At 70.0% G+C, this 14,870-nt stretch overlaps 1 protein-coding gene across 4 annotated transcripts in view; it reads right to left on the bottom strand.

Moving 5' to 3' along the window:
- DOT1L (DOT1 like histone lysine methyltransferase) overlaps nucleotides 1-14,870 on the bottom strand; it is a 41,028-nt gene that overhangs the window by 25,274 nt on the left and 884 nt on the right. For 3 of the 4 annotated variants that reach the window (XM_070058548.2, XM_070058549.2, XM_070058557.2), the window contains exons 2-4: nucleotides 7,078-7,121; nucleotides 5,437-5,511; nucleotides 2,910-2,960 (exon numbers count right to left, since the gene is read on the bottom strand). In XM_070058548.2, the coding sequence (XP_069914649.2) occupies nucleotides 2,910-2,960; nucleotides 5,437-5,511; nucleotides 7,078-7,121 (170 nt within the window). The remainder of the gene's footprint in view (nucleotides 1-2,909; nucleotides 2,961-5,436; nucleotides 5,512-7,077; nucleotides 7,122-14,870) is intronic. The other variant, XM_070058552.2, reaches the window with a different exon arrangement.

Below are 14,870 nucleotides of genomic sequence, written 5' to 3'. Positions count from 1 at the left end.
GCTCACACACACACACACACACACAGCACAGCAGGCCCACGGGGAGGGCTCACACACACACACACAGCACAGCAGGCCCACGGGGAGGGCTCACACACACACACACAGCACAGCAGGCCCACGGGGAGGGCTCACACACACACACACACACAGCACAGCAGGCCCACGGGGAGGGCGCTCACACACACACACACACACAGCACAGCAGGCCCACGGGGAGGGCTCACACACACACACACAGCACAGCAGGCCCACGGGGAGGGCTCACACACACACACACACACAGCACAGCAGGCCCACGGGGAGGGCTCACACACACACACACACACAGCACAGCAGGCCCACGGGGAGGGCTCACACACACACACACACAGCACAGCAGGCCCACGGGGAGGGCTCACACACACACACACACACACAGCACAGCAGGCCCACGGGGAGGGCGCTCACACACACACACACACACACAGCACAGCAGGCCCACGGGGAGGGCTCACACACACACACACACACACACAGCACAGCAGGCCCACGGGGAGGGCTCACACACACACACACAGCACAGCAGGCCCACGGGGAGGGCTCACACACACACACACACACAGCACAGCAGGCCCACGGGGAGGGCTCACACACACACACACACACACAGCACAGCAGGCCCACGGGGAGGGCTCACACACACACACACAGCACAGCAGGCCCACGGGGAGGGCTCACACACACACACACACACAGCACAGCAGGCCCACGGGGAGGGCGCTCACACACACACACAGCACAGCAGGCCCACGGGGAGGGCTCACACACACACACAGCACAGCAGGCCCACGGGGAGGGCTCACACACACACACACACACAGCACAGCAGGCCCACGGGGAGGGCTCACACACACACACACAGCACAGCAGGCCCACGGGGAGGGCTCACACACACACACACACACACAGCACAGCAGGCCCACGGGGAGGGCGCTCACACACACACACACACACACAGCACAGCAGGCCCACGGGGAGGGCTCACACACACACACACAGCACAGCAGGCCCACGGGGAGGGCGCTCACACACACACACACACAGCACAGCAGGCCCACGGGGAGGGCGCTCACACACACACACAGCACAGCAGGCCCACGGGGAGGGCTCACACACACACACACACACAGCACAGCAGGCCCACGGGGAGGGCGCTCACACACACACACACACAACACAGCAGGCCCACGGGGAGGGCGCTCACACACACACACAGCACAGCAGGCCCACGGGGAGGGCTCACACACACACACACACACAGCACAGCAGGCCCACGGGGAGGGCGCTCACACACACACACACACACACAACACAGCAGGGCCCGCGCCCTGCGCCCGCAGCCCCTGGCCAGCGGGAGCCTGAGGTCCCCCCATGGACGACGAGGCCGGGCCCTGGTCCCTGGGCTGAGCACCTCCCTCGCGGGCAGTGGCGGTCCAGGCCCTTGGCCAAACCCGAGACGAGACAGGCTCCACACGGCGGGCTGAGGGCGCCCCCCCCGGGGCTGCACCTGACAGAGCCCACGTGGGCGAGCCGGGGCAGCCTAGCGGGTCCCCAGCCCCGGAGGCCGGCAGCCGTCGGCCGAGGCCGTCAGACACGAGCGGCGAGTGTGGGACACGGAAGAGGGCGTGCCCACGAGGCGAGCTTTGCTTTATCTACGTGAGTCAGAGACAGAGACAGGGACAGAACGCCCACCCACGCTGGCTCACTCCCCAGACCCCAACAGCCAGGGCTGGGCCAGGCGGAAGCCAGGAGCCGGGCGCTCCAAGCAGGTCCCCGCGCGGCGCGAGGGCTCAGGCCTTTGGTGCCGCGCTGAGCTGCGCGTGGACCGGAAGCGGGAGGCAGGACCGCACCCAGACACGCGCAGCCGGGACGCACCTGCTGTGACCCCACGGCACGGACCGGCCCTTTAATGTCAGGTCTTCCCCTCTGGCTCTTCAACACGTGCATGTCCACCCCTGGACAGCCCTCCCGCGGGGCCAGTCACCTGCCCGGCCCCCAGAGGACCCAGCGATGCACAATCGACTGTGTGCCGCCAGCACGGCAGGAAGCGGCTGGCCACGGTGCCCCGTGTCCCGGTGGGTACCGCCCAGGGGGTGGCCCGTGGGTGACCAGGGCCCAGAAGATACTCAGGGCGGCAGGTGAATGACCGGCCCCCGCCAGCACGGAGGCCGCGTGGCCACTCCCCACAGCGGCGGCCGGGAACAGCAAGCGGCAGAGGCAGAGAGCCGGCGCCACGAGGAGCCGCGCAGGGTGAGGACGGGAGGGACGGCAAGGGGCAGGAAGCCGCAGCCCCGGGTCCGTCCGTCCCTCAGACGCCAGGACACAGTGACCGGGCAGTGGGTGGCGCCCTCCACAGCGCGCGAGGGCCGGCCCCTTCCTGGTTTCTCGGTTCTCACAGCCTGCCTTCGACGGCACCAATGGGCCGCACTCCAGCCTCGAGGCCCTGGCCGGCTTTCCAGGGAGGGACCCACAGAGGCCGACGGGGGCTGCACTCCCCCGGCCGCCCACTCCCTGCCAGCACCTTGGTGTGCAGGGAGGCCCCAACATCCTGCCAGTGGGGGCTGGGCTGCTGAGCCCCGGTCGGGGGCGAGGGTCAGTGCAGCCAGGCCCGGGGGCCGCGTGGGGACGTGAAGGGCACCCGGGTGACCACGCGGCCAGCACTGACCCCCCCGAGGGCCTGACCCCGTGATGGACTGAGGGACACACAGGGCGGGTTCCGCCAGGGCCATCGGCGCCTGTGCACAGCCCGCGGCTCCGCTTCGGAACCAGCTCCGTCCTCACGCGTCAGGGAGGCGGTGGAGGGCGGCCCAGGACGCAGAGACCCGGACGGAGCTCCCGGCTCCCGGCTCCGCCTGGCCCAGACCTACCTGATGCCATTTGGGAAGTGGACCAGGTGGAAGATCTCTCTCTCTGTCTGCCTTTCAAATAAATAAATAAATGAATCTTTAAAATAAGGAAGAAGAAATACACGAGTGTGGGGAGGGCGCTGCGGCGCAGCAGGCGAAACTGCGGCTTGGACAACTGCACCCCACGTAGCGGCGGCAGTGCCCACGGCTCCCGGCCCGTCCCTGACCTGCACACGCCCAGTGCCCACGGCTCCCGGCCCCCGTCCCTGTCTCGTGCACACGCCCAGTGCCCACGGCTCCCGGCCCCGTCCCTAACCTGCACACGCCCAGTGCCCACGGCTCCCGGCCCCGTCCCTAACGTGCACACGCCCAGTGCCCACGGCTCCCGGCCCCGTCCCTGTCTCGTGCACACACCCAGTGCCCACGGCTCCCGGCCCCGTCCCTAACCTGCACACGCCCAGTGCCCACGGCTCCCGGCCCGTCCCTGACCTGCACACGCCCAGTGCCCACGGCTCCCGGCCCCCGTCCCTAACGTGCACACGCCCAGTGCCCACGGCTCCCGGCCCCGTCCCTGTCTCGTGCACACACCCAGTGCCCACGGCTCCCGGCCCCGTCCCTATCTCGTGTACACGCCCAGTGCCCACGGCTCCCGGCCCCGTCCCTAACCTGCACACGCCCAGTGCCCACGGCTCCCGGCCCCGTCCCTATCTCGTGTACACACCCAGTGCCCACGGCTCCCGGCCCCGTCCCTAACCTGCACACGCCCAGTGCCCACGGCTCCCGGCCCGTCCCTGACCTGCACACGCCCAGTGCCCACGGCTCCCGGCCCCCGTCCCTAACGTGCACACGCCCAGTGCCCACGGCTCCCGGCCCCGTCCCTAACCTGCACACGCCCAGTGCCCACGGCTCCTGGCCCGTCCCTGACCTGCACACGCCCAGTGCCCACGGCTCCCGGCCCCCGTCCCTAACGTGCACACGCCCAGTGCCCACGGCTCCCGGCCCCGTCCCTGTCTCGTGCACACACCCAGTGCCCACGGCTCCCGGCCCCGTCCCTAACCTGCACACGCCCAGTGCCCACGGCTCCCGGCCCGTCCCTGACCTGCACACGCCCAGTGCCCACGGCTCCCGGCCCCCGTCCCTAACGTGCACACGCCCAGTGCCCACGGCTCCCGGCCCCGTCCCTAACGTACACACGCCCAGTGCCCACGGCTCCCGGCCCCGTCCCTGTCTCGTGCACACACCCAGTGCCCACGGCTCCCGGCCCCGTCCCTATCTCGTGTACACACCCAATGCCCACGGCTCCCGGCCCCGTCCCTAACGTGCACACGCCCAGTGCCCACGGCTCCCGGCCCCGTCCCTAACCTGCACACGCCCAGTGCCCACGGCTCCCGGCCCGTCCCTAACGTGCACACGCCCAGTGCCCACGGCTCCCGGCCCCGTCCCTGTCTCGTGCACACACCCAGTGCCCACGGCTCCCGGCCGGCCCCGTCCCTGTCTCGTGCACACACCCAGTGCCCACCGCTCCCGGCCCCGTCCCTGTCTCGTGAACCTGAGACGCGGCAGTGATGGTCAGTGCCCGGGCCCCTGCTACCCACGGTGTTACACGATCGTGTTAGGGGCCTCGGCTTTGGCCTTGCCCAGCCCTGGCCATTGTAGGCTTTGGTGACTGAAAACAGAGGCCCCCCCCCCCAGCCCTCTGCTTGTCAAGTAGATAAAGGCAAACATTAAAAATTAAAAGAAAAAAAAAGGAAGAGAGAACAACCCAGGCGTGAGCTTCGTCTCTGCCAAGCCCGCGGCGTCTTGGGCTGCAGGCACGGCTCCTGGCTGAGGCAGAGACCCCTGCAGGGGCTGGACCCCAGGAAGCCGGGGCCTGACGGGCCTGGGGCTTCTGCTGCTCTGGGGACGGGAGAGCCGCGTGAATCACCAGCCAGGCCAGCTCACAGAAACCCCCAGCTCCGGGGCCCGCACGCTGACACCCACAGCCGCGCGGGGCAGGTCCCGCAGGACAGCAGCCTCCGTGATGGCCCGGTCACTGCCGCCAGGCTTCCCTGGGGACAGCGGGCCCCACCCGGCAGGGGTGGACATAGCCTGACCGCCTTCTGGGGGCCGCAGGCCTGCCCGCGGTAAGGAGCCCAGGCCGGGGGGGCCGGAGGCCGGGTGAGCAGAGAGCGGGGCCTCGCAGGTACGGCGGGACAGCCGGAGCTGAGGGAGGCAGACGGGCAGCGAGTCGGGGCGAGGGGAAAGGCAGCAGGGCCGCCAACACGGGTCCAGCCGCAGGCTCCAGGGAGCCCCCACACCAGTGCCCGCCCCACCCCGACTCCGCCGAGACCCCGGGGCTGCCAGGAGGCAGCGGGGCTGGGCCAGGGCCGCCGACCTGACCCCGGAACGGCAGGGATGCGGGCAGCGGGTGGCCACTCGCCGGCTATAAAAAGAGCCACTACCGACCACGAGAGCCCGGCGGGAGGGGGGCCCTGCCCGTCTGGCGCGCGTCCCCAGCAGGGTGCCGGCGTCGCTCCTCGTGGCTCCGCACTGCGCCCAGGCCCCTTACCTCTTGGTGTCGTAGTCGATCAGGACGTAGTTCTCCATGGCGAGCTTGAGGTCCGGGATCTCCTCACAGACCCACCTGCAACACACAGCGCTCAGCACGGCGGCCACAGACGGGCACGCGCGGGACAGCACTCAGCACGGCGGCCACAGACGGGCACGCGCGGGACAGCGCTCAGCACGGCGGCCACAGACGGGCACGCGCGGGACAGCGCTCAGCACGGCCAGGCCACAGCCACGCAAACAGAAACCACAGACGCGGACATTGCTGCTTGGGGTTCCTGCACCTGACAGGTCCCGGCTCTGCTTGTTTTAAGATTTATTTGAAAGTCAGACTTAGAGAGAGAGGGGGAGAGGGCAAGAGAGAGCGCTTCCATCGCTGGGTCACTCCCCAATCGGCTGCAACGGCGGGGGCTGCGCCGATCTGAATCCAGGAGCCAGGAGCTCCATCCGGGTCCCCCACGCGGGTGCAGGGCCCCAGCACTTGGCCATCGTCCACTGCTCTCCCAGGCCACAGCAGGGAGCTGGACCGGAAGTGGAGCAGCCGGGACTAGAACCGGCGCCCACGTGGGATGCGGCCCTGCGGGCGGCGGCTTCACCCGCTGCACCACAGCGCCGGCCCCAGCTCCGCCTCGGATCCAGCTCCCTGCTGGCGCACCCAAGAAAGCAGTGAAGATGGCCCAGCCCTGACTGTGGCCACTTGGGGAGCGGACCAGCAGACGAAGACCTGCCTGTCCCCTCTGTCTCTACTCTGCCTTTGAAAAAACAAAAGGTGGAGAAGGAGAGAAGCGTGCGGGTCGTCACTGGGAGGGTCGTCACCCGCGCCCCACGGCTGACCGCAGCACGGCACACGGAAACAACTCCTGCGCAGGCACACGCCGCCAAAAGCCGCACACGACGAGAGCTGTGTCCACACTCCCTAACTGAACGCCTTCCACGAAGACGCGCCAGGCCGTGGCCTCCCCGGGAATCCTCCCAGACGTCTGCACGCGCGCTGACCCTCACGAGCCAGCATCACCTCCATAACCAAGCCAGGGCCTGCGCTGGCCCCGCCCCCCATCCACAGAGGCCCTGGCCCAGGCGGGGGGCTCCTGGCCCCCTACAGAGGCCTACTGTGGACACATCGGGTCAGGCGGGCGGAGGCACCGCCCCGCCACACCCCAGGCCCTCAACCCCTGCTGGGGCCGTCACAGGATGTCATGTGACCAAGACACCTTGCGCAGCCCCGAACGCAAACCCAAGTGCCGGGAGCAGCGCCCTGGGCCGGGTCCGACGATTCGCCTGGGAGCTGCAGGGGCTCTGACCCGAACGGGCCGGGCGCCCGGCCAGCCTGGGACGCCCTGCTCTACTCGCCAGTGCGGGAGGGAGGGGCGGCGGCGGCCCCCACGGGTGAGCCCGCCCACGGCCCCCGCTCCCCAGCAGCTGCGTGACCCCCAGGGAAGCCTCAGCCTGCAGGAGCAGCACGCGGCCAGGCCCCCAGCTCCCCCACTCAGCTACCGCTCGCACAGGGGACACGAGGCCGGGCCGCGCGGCACTGCACACGCCGAGCCTGCCGGCAGCACCCTGAGCAGCGAGCAGCCAGGGCCCGAGTCTGCCACCCTGGGGGCTCGCTGCGCCCCCCCCCCCCGCAGGCCCCCCGCCTCACCTGATGGTCTCGATGATTTCGTGAGCAGCATCGTGGTGTTTGTCCTGGGAAGAGAGAGGCCGTGTTCAGATGCGCGGACCCCACTCTGCGGTCGGGCCGGTGACCCGAGGCAGCCCCTCCAGAGGACGCGGGCACCGGCTTCGCGCCCGCCAGCAGGCAGCGAGGGGCCAGGCCCCGAGGATGGGGACCCGCGACGAGCCGTCCCTGGCCGCTCCCCCTCCCACCAGCACCTCGGACCCCGAGCAGGCGACCGTGCCACGGACACAGAGCACAGGTGGAGGCCAGCGGCGCCCGGCCAGGGACTGTGCCCTCTCACCGGCACCACGCAGGTCTGCAATGTGGCCTGGGCTCGTCTCCCACCACAGCCGCGCCTGCTCAACCCAGGGGAACCCAGGAGGAGGAGAACCCAACGGGCACAGAACTCCGGCAGCTCGGCCAAAAGCCCCGGAGAAACGCGCCGGGGCCGCTCCACGGGCCGGCCTCCCTGCCGCGCCGCCTCCTGCTGCCGCCACCACGGCTGCGGGCACAGACGGGCGGACCCAGTGCTGAGCACGCGAGCACGCGGGGCCGCGGCCGCAGTGGACACCGTGCCTGGGAGGCCAGAGGAATGGACGCACCCACAGGGGGCGCAGCCAGGGCCCGGGCAGCACGGGGCGCAGGGGCACAGCGGCCGGGCTCCAGGCTCACTGCCAGTGTGGAGCGACCCTGCGGGTGTGGCGCCGAGTAAGCCAGAGGGGACACCCAGGGCAGACGGCAGGAACGGGCTGGGGGGCTCCGCCTGGGACGCCCAACCTCGGCACCTGGGGGACAGCAGGAGGTGGCCACGGCGCCTGCACCCACGTGGGGACCGGATGGAGCTCTGGACTCCCGGCTGCGGCCCGTGGGCGCCGCCTCCCTCTCGCCCAGTTCCTCTTCCAAGTACGTGAACACGATTAACTTCGCTCTAACCCAGGCGGTTCTCTCGCAGGACCCACCCTCACCCTCCATTCTCCTCTGAAGCCCCGCACAGACCCACAGCCCCCCAGCTCCAGGGAGGCTGAGACCCCCAGACGCACGAAGGCTGGGGGGCGCGACGTGGCCAGCACTTGGCCAGCTCTCCCGCCTGCCCACGCCGCGGGGCCGAGCAGCCCTGCCCCGCCTGGCGGCCTCTGGGGAAGCTCCCACCCGACCTCCTGCTGCGAGCAGGATGGAGAACAGGGTCCTCGCACGGAGGCCCTGTGGGGGCACCACGGCGGGGACCCCAGAGACGCGAGGGCAGCGAGTCCTGCCACGTCAAGGCCACACGCAGGCGCGCCCGCCCACCACGCCTGCGCCACACGGGCTCCCTGCAGTCCGGGCGAGGCCGCCGGTAGGGCCGGCGGAAGCGCAGCTGTCGCACACCACCGGCTTGGTGAATGAGCGCATCTTTGTCCAAATCCTTCAAGCCTGCAAAGGCAGCCGTCGTCTGGTCTCTCAAGGGAGGACACGAGGGGGCCGGCGCTGTGCCGCAGCGGCTTAATTCCCTGGCCTGAAGCGCCCGCATCCCACAGGGGCGCCTGTTCAAGTCCCGGCTGCTCCTCTTCTGATCCAGCTCTGCTGTGGCCTGAAGATGGCCAAGTGCCTGGGCCCCTGCACCCGCGTGGGAGACCCGATGGAGCTCCTGGCTTCGGATCAGCTCGGCTCCGGCCGCTGCGGCCAACTGGGAGTGACCCAGCGGGTGGAAGACCCCTCTCTCTGCCTCTCCCACCACCCCGTCTCTCCTCTCTCTGTGTAACTCTGACTTTTAATAATAAAAAAGCAAGGCCATGAACCCAGGCTTCAGAACTAGAGACCGAGGGAGGAAAAGGGGTCTATGACGGCACCTCCGAGACCGCAGCTCCTGGCTACCAGGGAGCCGCCAGCGTGCAGCCAGGCTCCCCACAGCTGCCCCAGGGAGCCAGGAACGCGCCAGAACAGCCCCAAAGCAGAGACCCCCCACCCCTGTGACCACCAGCACGGCAGGGACCCCCCACCCCCATCCCTGCCCCCGCACGGCAGGGACCCCCACCCCCACCCCTGTGACCACCAGCACCGCAGGGACCCCCCACCCCCCATCCCTGTGACCACCAGCACCGCAGGGACCCCCCACCCCCATCCCTGTGACCACCAGCACCGCAGGGACCTCCCACCCCCACCCCTGTGACCACCAGCACCGCAGGGACCACCCACCCCCACCCCTGTGACCACCAGCACCGCAGGGACCCCCCACCCCCATCCCTGCCCCCGCACGGCAGGGACCCCCCACCCCCACCCCTGTGACCACCAGCACGACAGGGACCCCCCACCCCCACCCCTGTGACCACCAGCAAGGCAGGCACTGCTCTGGCTGAACAAGGACTGTCCCAGCCCCTCAATGACCAATGAGCCTGAAAACGGCAGGGGGTGGGCACGGGGCGGGGCCTAAGTCCAGAGAGGCGCGGGGGCGGGGCCTAAGTCCAGAGAGGCGCGGGGGCGGGGCCTAAGTCCAGAGAGGCGCAGGGGGGGGCAGGGGTGGGCACGGGGCGGGGCCTAAGTCCAGAGAGGCGCGGGGGCGGGGGTGGGCACAGGCCCCCATCCCAGCTTCCCCACTCGAGGATCCAGCACCTTAATGGACAGCTGCTCCTGACCTGAGCCCTGGCCCGCTGTCTCCCCTCACTGATCCAAGGGAGCTGGGGAGGACGCCTGTAGCCCCGGACAGCACCACCCTGGACACGAGGGGAAAACGGAATGAAGTCTAGGGCCTGGCGTCCTGGCACAGCGGGTAAACCCACCCCCTGCGGTGCCGGCACCCCACGTGGGCGCAGGTTCGAGTCCCGGCTGCTCCATGTCCCACCCAGCTCCCTGCTGTGGCCTGGGAGAGCAGTGGAGACAGCCCAGGTCCTGGGCCCCTGCCCCCGCGTGGGAGACCCGGAGGGAGCCCCTGGCTCCTGGCTTCGGATCAGCTCAGCTCCGGCCGTCGTGGCCATCTGGGGAGTGACCCAGTGGATGGAAGACCTCTCTCTCTCTCTCCTCTCTCTGTGTAACTCTGATTTTCAAATAAATAATAAATCTTTATAAAAGTAAGTTTATTGTGGTGTAAAACCTCTGACGTCTGCGGGGCTGTCCCACAGCGCGCGTCTGCCGTGAGCGCCAACAGTTATCTACCTGAAAGGGAGAGTCAGACAGAGACCTCCACCTGCTGGTCCACCCCAGGCCGCCTGGGCCAGGCCGAGGCCAGGAGCAGACCCGCCAGGTCTCCGCCGGCGCCCACTGCGGTGGGGGTCCCAGGCAGCGCTGAGCCACAGCACAAGATCCCTGCGTCCGGGGGACCCAGCGGCTCGCTCACACACGGGCCAGGGAGAGGCGCACCTGGCCCCGGCCCCGCCCCCGGCCCCGCCCCCGCCCCGCCCCCGGGAGGGGGCCGGCACACTCCGGGCAGCGCCGCCCAGCTCAGCCCCCACCACAGGCTCCGGGAAGGCGACTCAGCGCGTGGCCTCTGGGCGGCCCTGGCTGGAGCGGGGCTGAGTCACTGCTCGCGGCTCCGCACACACCTGTGAGTCACTGCCCAGCGTGCCCACTCCTCCACGCGGGTGAGTCACAGGAAGGAGGCCGGGCGCCCACTCCCCCTGCTCAGCGCGGTCCTGACCCGCGCTCGCAGCACAAAGCCGCAGCTAAAAATACTCTGCCCGTCTGGCACGCCCCGAGACGGTGACGCCGCCCGACACGGGAGGCCCTGGCAGAGGCCTGGGATGCACGGAGGGACAGGAAGGGACCGGGGGACCCCTCCCGGGCCGGGGAGGGGAGAGGAGGCAGGGGCCGCGGCGGGGCACGGCAGCTGTGCCTCGCAGGAGCGGAGCCCCATGAGCCCCTGGGCCCCAGGCTCCGCCCAGCTGCCGGGTCACACGGGCAGGGCCGGGGGTTCTGCCGGCAGCCACGGGCCACGCGGCGTCCTGGGCCCTCGGCATGCGGCTGGCCGGAGAGGTGCCAGGCACAAACAACCCAGCCGGCTGTGGAATGAGCACGCGCGGGCACACACATGCATGCACACACTGACACCCACACACACACGCTCACACACGCTTGCACACTCACACACACAGAACACTGCACACAGGACTTCGAGACGTCCTCTGCACGCGCGGGAAAGGCGCGCCGCGGGGAGGAGACAGCCCTCGCCTGCGGGCTCCTCCCCACGTGGCCTCAACAGCCCGGGGCCGGCCAGCGGGACGCAGCGGGGCCGCGAGGGTGGCCGCCTCCCGGGCTCAGGAGGCAGGAGCGGGATGGGGAGCAGGGCTCACCCGCGCCCCCGCCCCCGCGGCCTTCTCAAGGGGCACACGGGTGCGCGTCTGGAAGGCGCTACAGAGGGAAGGAGCGCTCCTGTCCATTCCTTCTCGCCTGGGGGCCGCGGGGCGGGGCCAGGAGCCTCCCAGGGTGGGGGCCCCCCTGCCGCCTGCCAGGTGAGCACCAGCAGGGAGCCGGATGGGAAGTGGGTGGCACGCACACGGGACGCCACCGCGCGGTGGCTTCGGCACCGTGGACACCCAGGGCCGAGGTCCACGTCAAGACGGTAGCGTCTCAGCTGTGCCGGGTCAACGAGGTGTCGGGAGCCCGTCCACGTGCGGGCACGTCTGTGGTGCCACCTCGCGGCCCTGACCCTGCGCCACGGCCGGAGGCGCACACCTTCCGCCACCAGGGGTCAGGCTTCGTCCCCACACCAGCATCCGTGCGGGCACCGGTTCCTGGTGCTCCTCCAATCCCGCTCCCTGCTCACGGCCTGGGAGAAGCAGACGACCCGAGTGCTGGGGCCCTGCAGCCATGCGGCGACCCTGGCTTTGACCTGGTCCAGCGCCGGCCACGGCAGCCATCTGGGGGGTGACCCAGCAGAGGGAGGGTCTCTCTCCCTGTAACTCTCAACACAAACAAGTCAATATTGTTTTATTATTATTTGCCAGGCAGAGTTAGACAGTGAGAGAGAGGCAGAGAGAAAGGTCTTCCTTCCGTTGGTTCACCCTCCAATGGCCGCCACAACCGACACGCTGTGTCGATCCGAAGCCAGGTGCTTCTCCTGGTCTCCCATGGGGTGCAGGGCCCAAGCACCTGGGCCATCCTCCACTGCACTCCCTGGCCACAGCAGAGAGCTGGCCTGGAAGAGGGGCAACCGGGACAGAATCCGGCGCCCCGACCGGGACTAGAACCCAGTGTGCTGGCGCCGCAAGGCTGAGGATTAGCCAAGTGAGCCCCGGCGCCGGCCCCAACAAATAAATATTTCTAAAAAACAAAGCCAGCTCCAGGCACTCCCAGCCCATCTGGGGCGGTGAGACCCGAGGGCCCTGCCCTCGGCGGACGCCAGGCCTGGGCATGCACGCAGCCCTCTTCCTGGAGGCTGGAGGGACACACGCAGAGAAGCGGCAGCCACCGCAGGACCGGGGCCCCAGCTGCCCGTCCCCAGGCCGCGCGCGTCGGCAGCCCTGCGTGCTGTGGGCAGGAGTGACCGCTGTGCTGATGGACACCAGGGCCTGGGTTCCCAGGGACGCACAGGGGCAAGCACCCCAGAAAACACACTGGACACCGCGGAGGGCATCGGCGGCCCAGCCCCCAAGTGGTCCTCCCGGCACCATCTCCAGGCCCACGATGAAAAAGACGCGCGTGGGGGCCGGCACAGGGGCCCAGCGTGGTACACGGGGCGGCACCCCACACGGGCACCTGTTCAACACGCGGCTGCTCCACTTCCGATGCAGCTCCCTGCGAAGGGCCGGGAGAGGAGGAAGACGGCCCCTGCACCCACGTCGGAGACCGGAGGCTCCTGGCTCTGGTCTGGCCCAGCCCACCTCACTGCGGCCATCGGGGGAGTGAACCAGTGGACGGAAGATCGGTCTCTCCGTCACTCTGAAATTCAAATAACTTTTTTTATTTTTGACAGGCAGAGTGGACAGTGAGAGAGAGAGACAGAGAGAAAGGTCTTCCTTTGCCGTTGGTTCACCCTCCAATGGCCGCCGCGGTCGGCGCACTGCGGCCGGCGCACCGCACTGATCCGAAGCCAGGAGCCAGGTGCTTCTCCTGGTCTCCCATGGGGTGCAGGGCCCAAGGACTTGGGCCATCCTCCACTGCACTCCCGGGCCACAGCAGAGAGCTGGCCTGGAAGAGGGGCAACCGGGACAGAATCCGGCGCCCTGACCGGGACTAGAACCCGGGGTGCCGGCGCCGCAGGCGGAGGATTAGCCTAGTGAGCCGCGGCGCTGGCCAACATTTTTTTAATTGGAAAAAAAGGGGGGCAGCAGGGCACCCCAGAGCCGGCCCTGCACTTCAGCTCCAGCTCCCAGCCCCGCGCCACCCACACTGGAGACCCAGTAGTTTCTGCTCCCGGCCCAGCCTGTCAGCCCTGGTTGTGGGCACCAGGGAGAGCCGACGGGCAGCCGCAAGTCCCCTCTGGCTCCTGGGGGGGGGGGGTCCTCGCAGCCCCTGGCTCCTGGACTCGCACACTCACCCCTGCAGGGAAGGAGGCCCCACAAGCCTGACCCCGAGCGCCCCCGGGTCTCCGCGGGAACGGCCCGCCCACACAGGCCGCGTGTGTGTGTGTGCGTGTGTGCGCGTGTGTGAGAAGGTCATGGCCGCGGGACACTCATCCCGGGTCAGCCCCAGAAATAGGCTCTGAGTCAGGGCAGGGATGGCTCAGCCCGCCCCCGGCCGGCCCAGCTGCACCTCCAGGGAGCAGGGACCCGGCAGGCACAGCTCCGGTGCCCCCCCCCCCCCGCCTGAGTCACTGCGGAGGGCGCCCCAGCCCTCTCCCGCCAGCCAGCAACCCCGTGCACCCCGCACCCCGGAGCCTGTGCCGCCGCAAGCCTAGGCCGCCCCCCCCGACAGCGGGCGGGCAGCGTGGGTCTCGTTCTAGCCCCCCCCCCGGAACTCCACTGGGCCTCCCTGTCCCTTGTGTCCGGCAGGCGCCCCAGTGAACCCTGAACGAGCGGGCGCCTGCCCCAGCCCCGCCCGCCTCACTGGCCGCCGCCTGCCACTCACACGCTCTGCGGACTTGAGCACCCGCGGCCCTGCGCGAGGCCCGGGCCAGCGAGGGGCGGCCAGGAGCCACTCAGCCCCGCAGCCGAGGGCAGGGGTCTGCAGCTGGGGGCACGGCTCGGCACAGGCCGGCGGCGCCTCCCGGCCTCTCCCCACCCCAGCTCACAGAAAGACCCGCCCTGGACGCTGCACCCGTCAGCACCCCCGCGGGGGTGGGCTCAGGGCAGCCAGCGCCACGGGTCAGCCCCGGGCAGGGCAGGCCCATCTGCCTCGGGACTCCGCACCGACCACCAGCGGGGCTGGCTCCCGGCGGCCAGACGCCTGCGCCCCGCAGCCCCGGACAGGGCAAGCGCGGGGTCCCCGCCACCCACGTGGGCAAGCGGCTCAGCCTGGCCCAGCCGCGGGGCTGCCGGACATCTGGGGAGGGGGGCCCGACGAAGCGAGGCTCGGTCTCCCCGCCTCGGGCTCTGCCTTTGGAATATTCCCGAAAGTTACAAAAACGAAAAAGAAAGTCCGTAACCCGACGGGGGGGGGGGGGGACGGACAGGCAGGCTTCCACCTTCCGCCTCGCGCGGCCGGGCACCCGAAGGCGCGCGCGCAGGGGCGCTCCCCGCGCGGGGCCGGGCCAGCAGCCCGCAGGGCGAGCGCCCGCGCGCGCAGGAGGAAGCCTCGCCAGGCCGCCCCTCCCCCTCCCCTCCCCCTCCCCCTCCTCCTCCTCGCGGCGCCCGCCCCGGCGCGCAAGCCCCGCCCCCGCGTTCCCAGAAACGGACACCGGCCGAGCGCGCGCGGGAGCCCCGGCAGGCCTG

This window comes from Oryctolagus cuniculus, chromosome 16 (assembly GCF_051225735.1).
Source record: "Oryctolagus cuniculus isolate XC-2025 breed Fujian yellow rabbit chromosome 16, ASM5122573v1, whole genome shotgun sequence".
Lineage (NCBI taxonomy): Eukaryota > Metazoa > Chordata > Mammalia > Lagomorpha > Leporidae > Oryctolagus > Oryctolagus cuniculus.
This window is presented reverse-complemented; position numbering and strand designations above follow the sequence as displayed.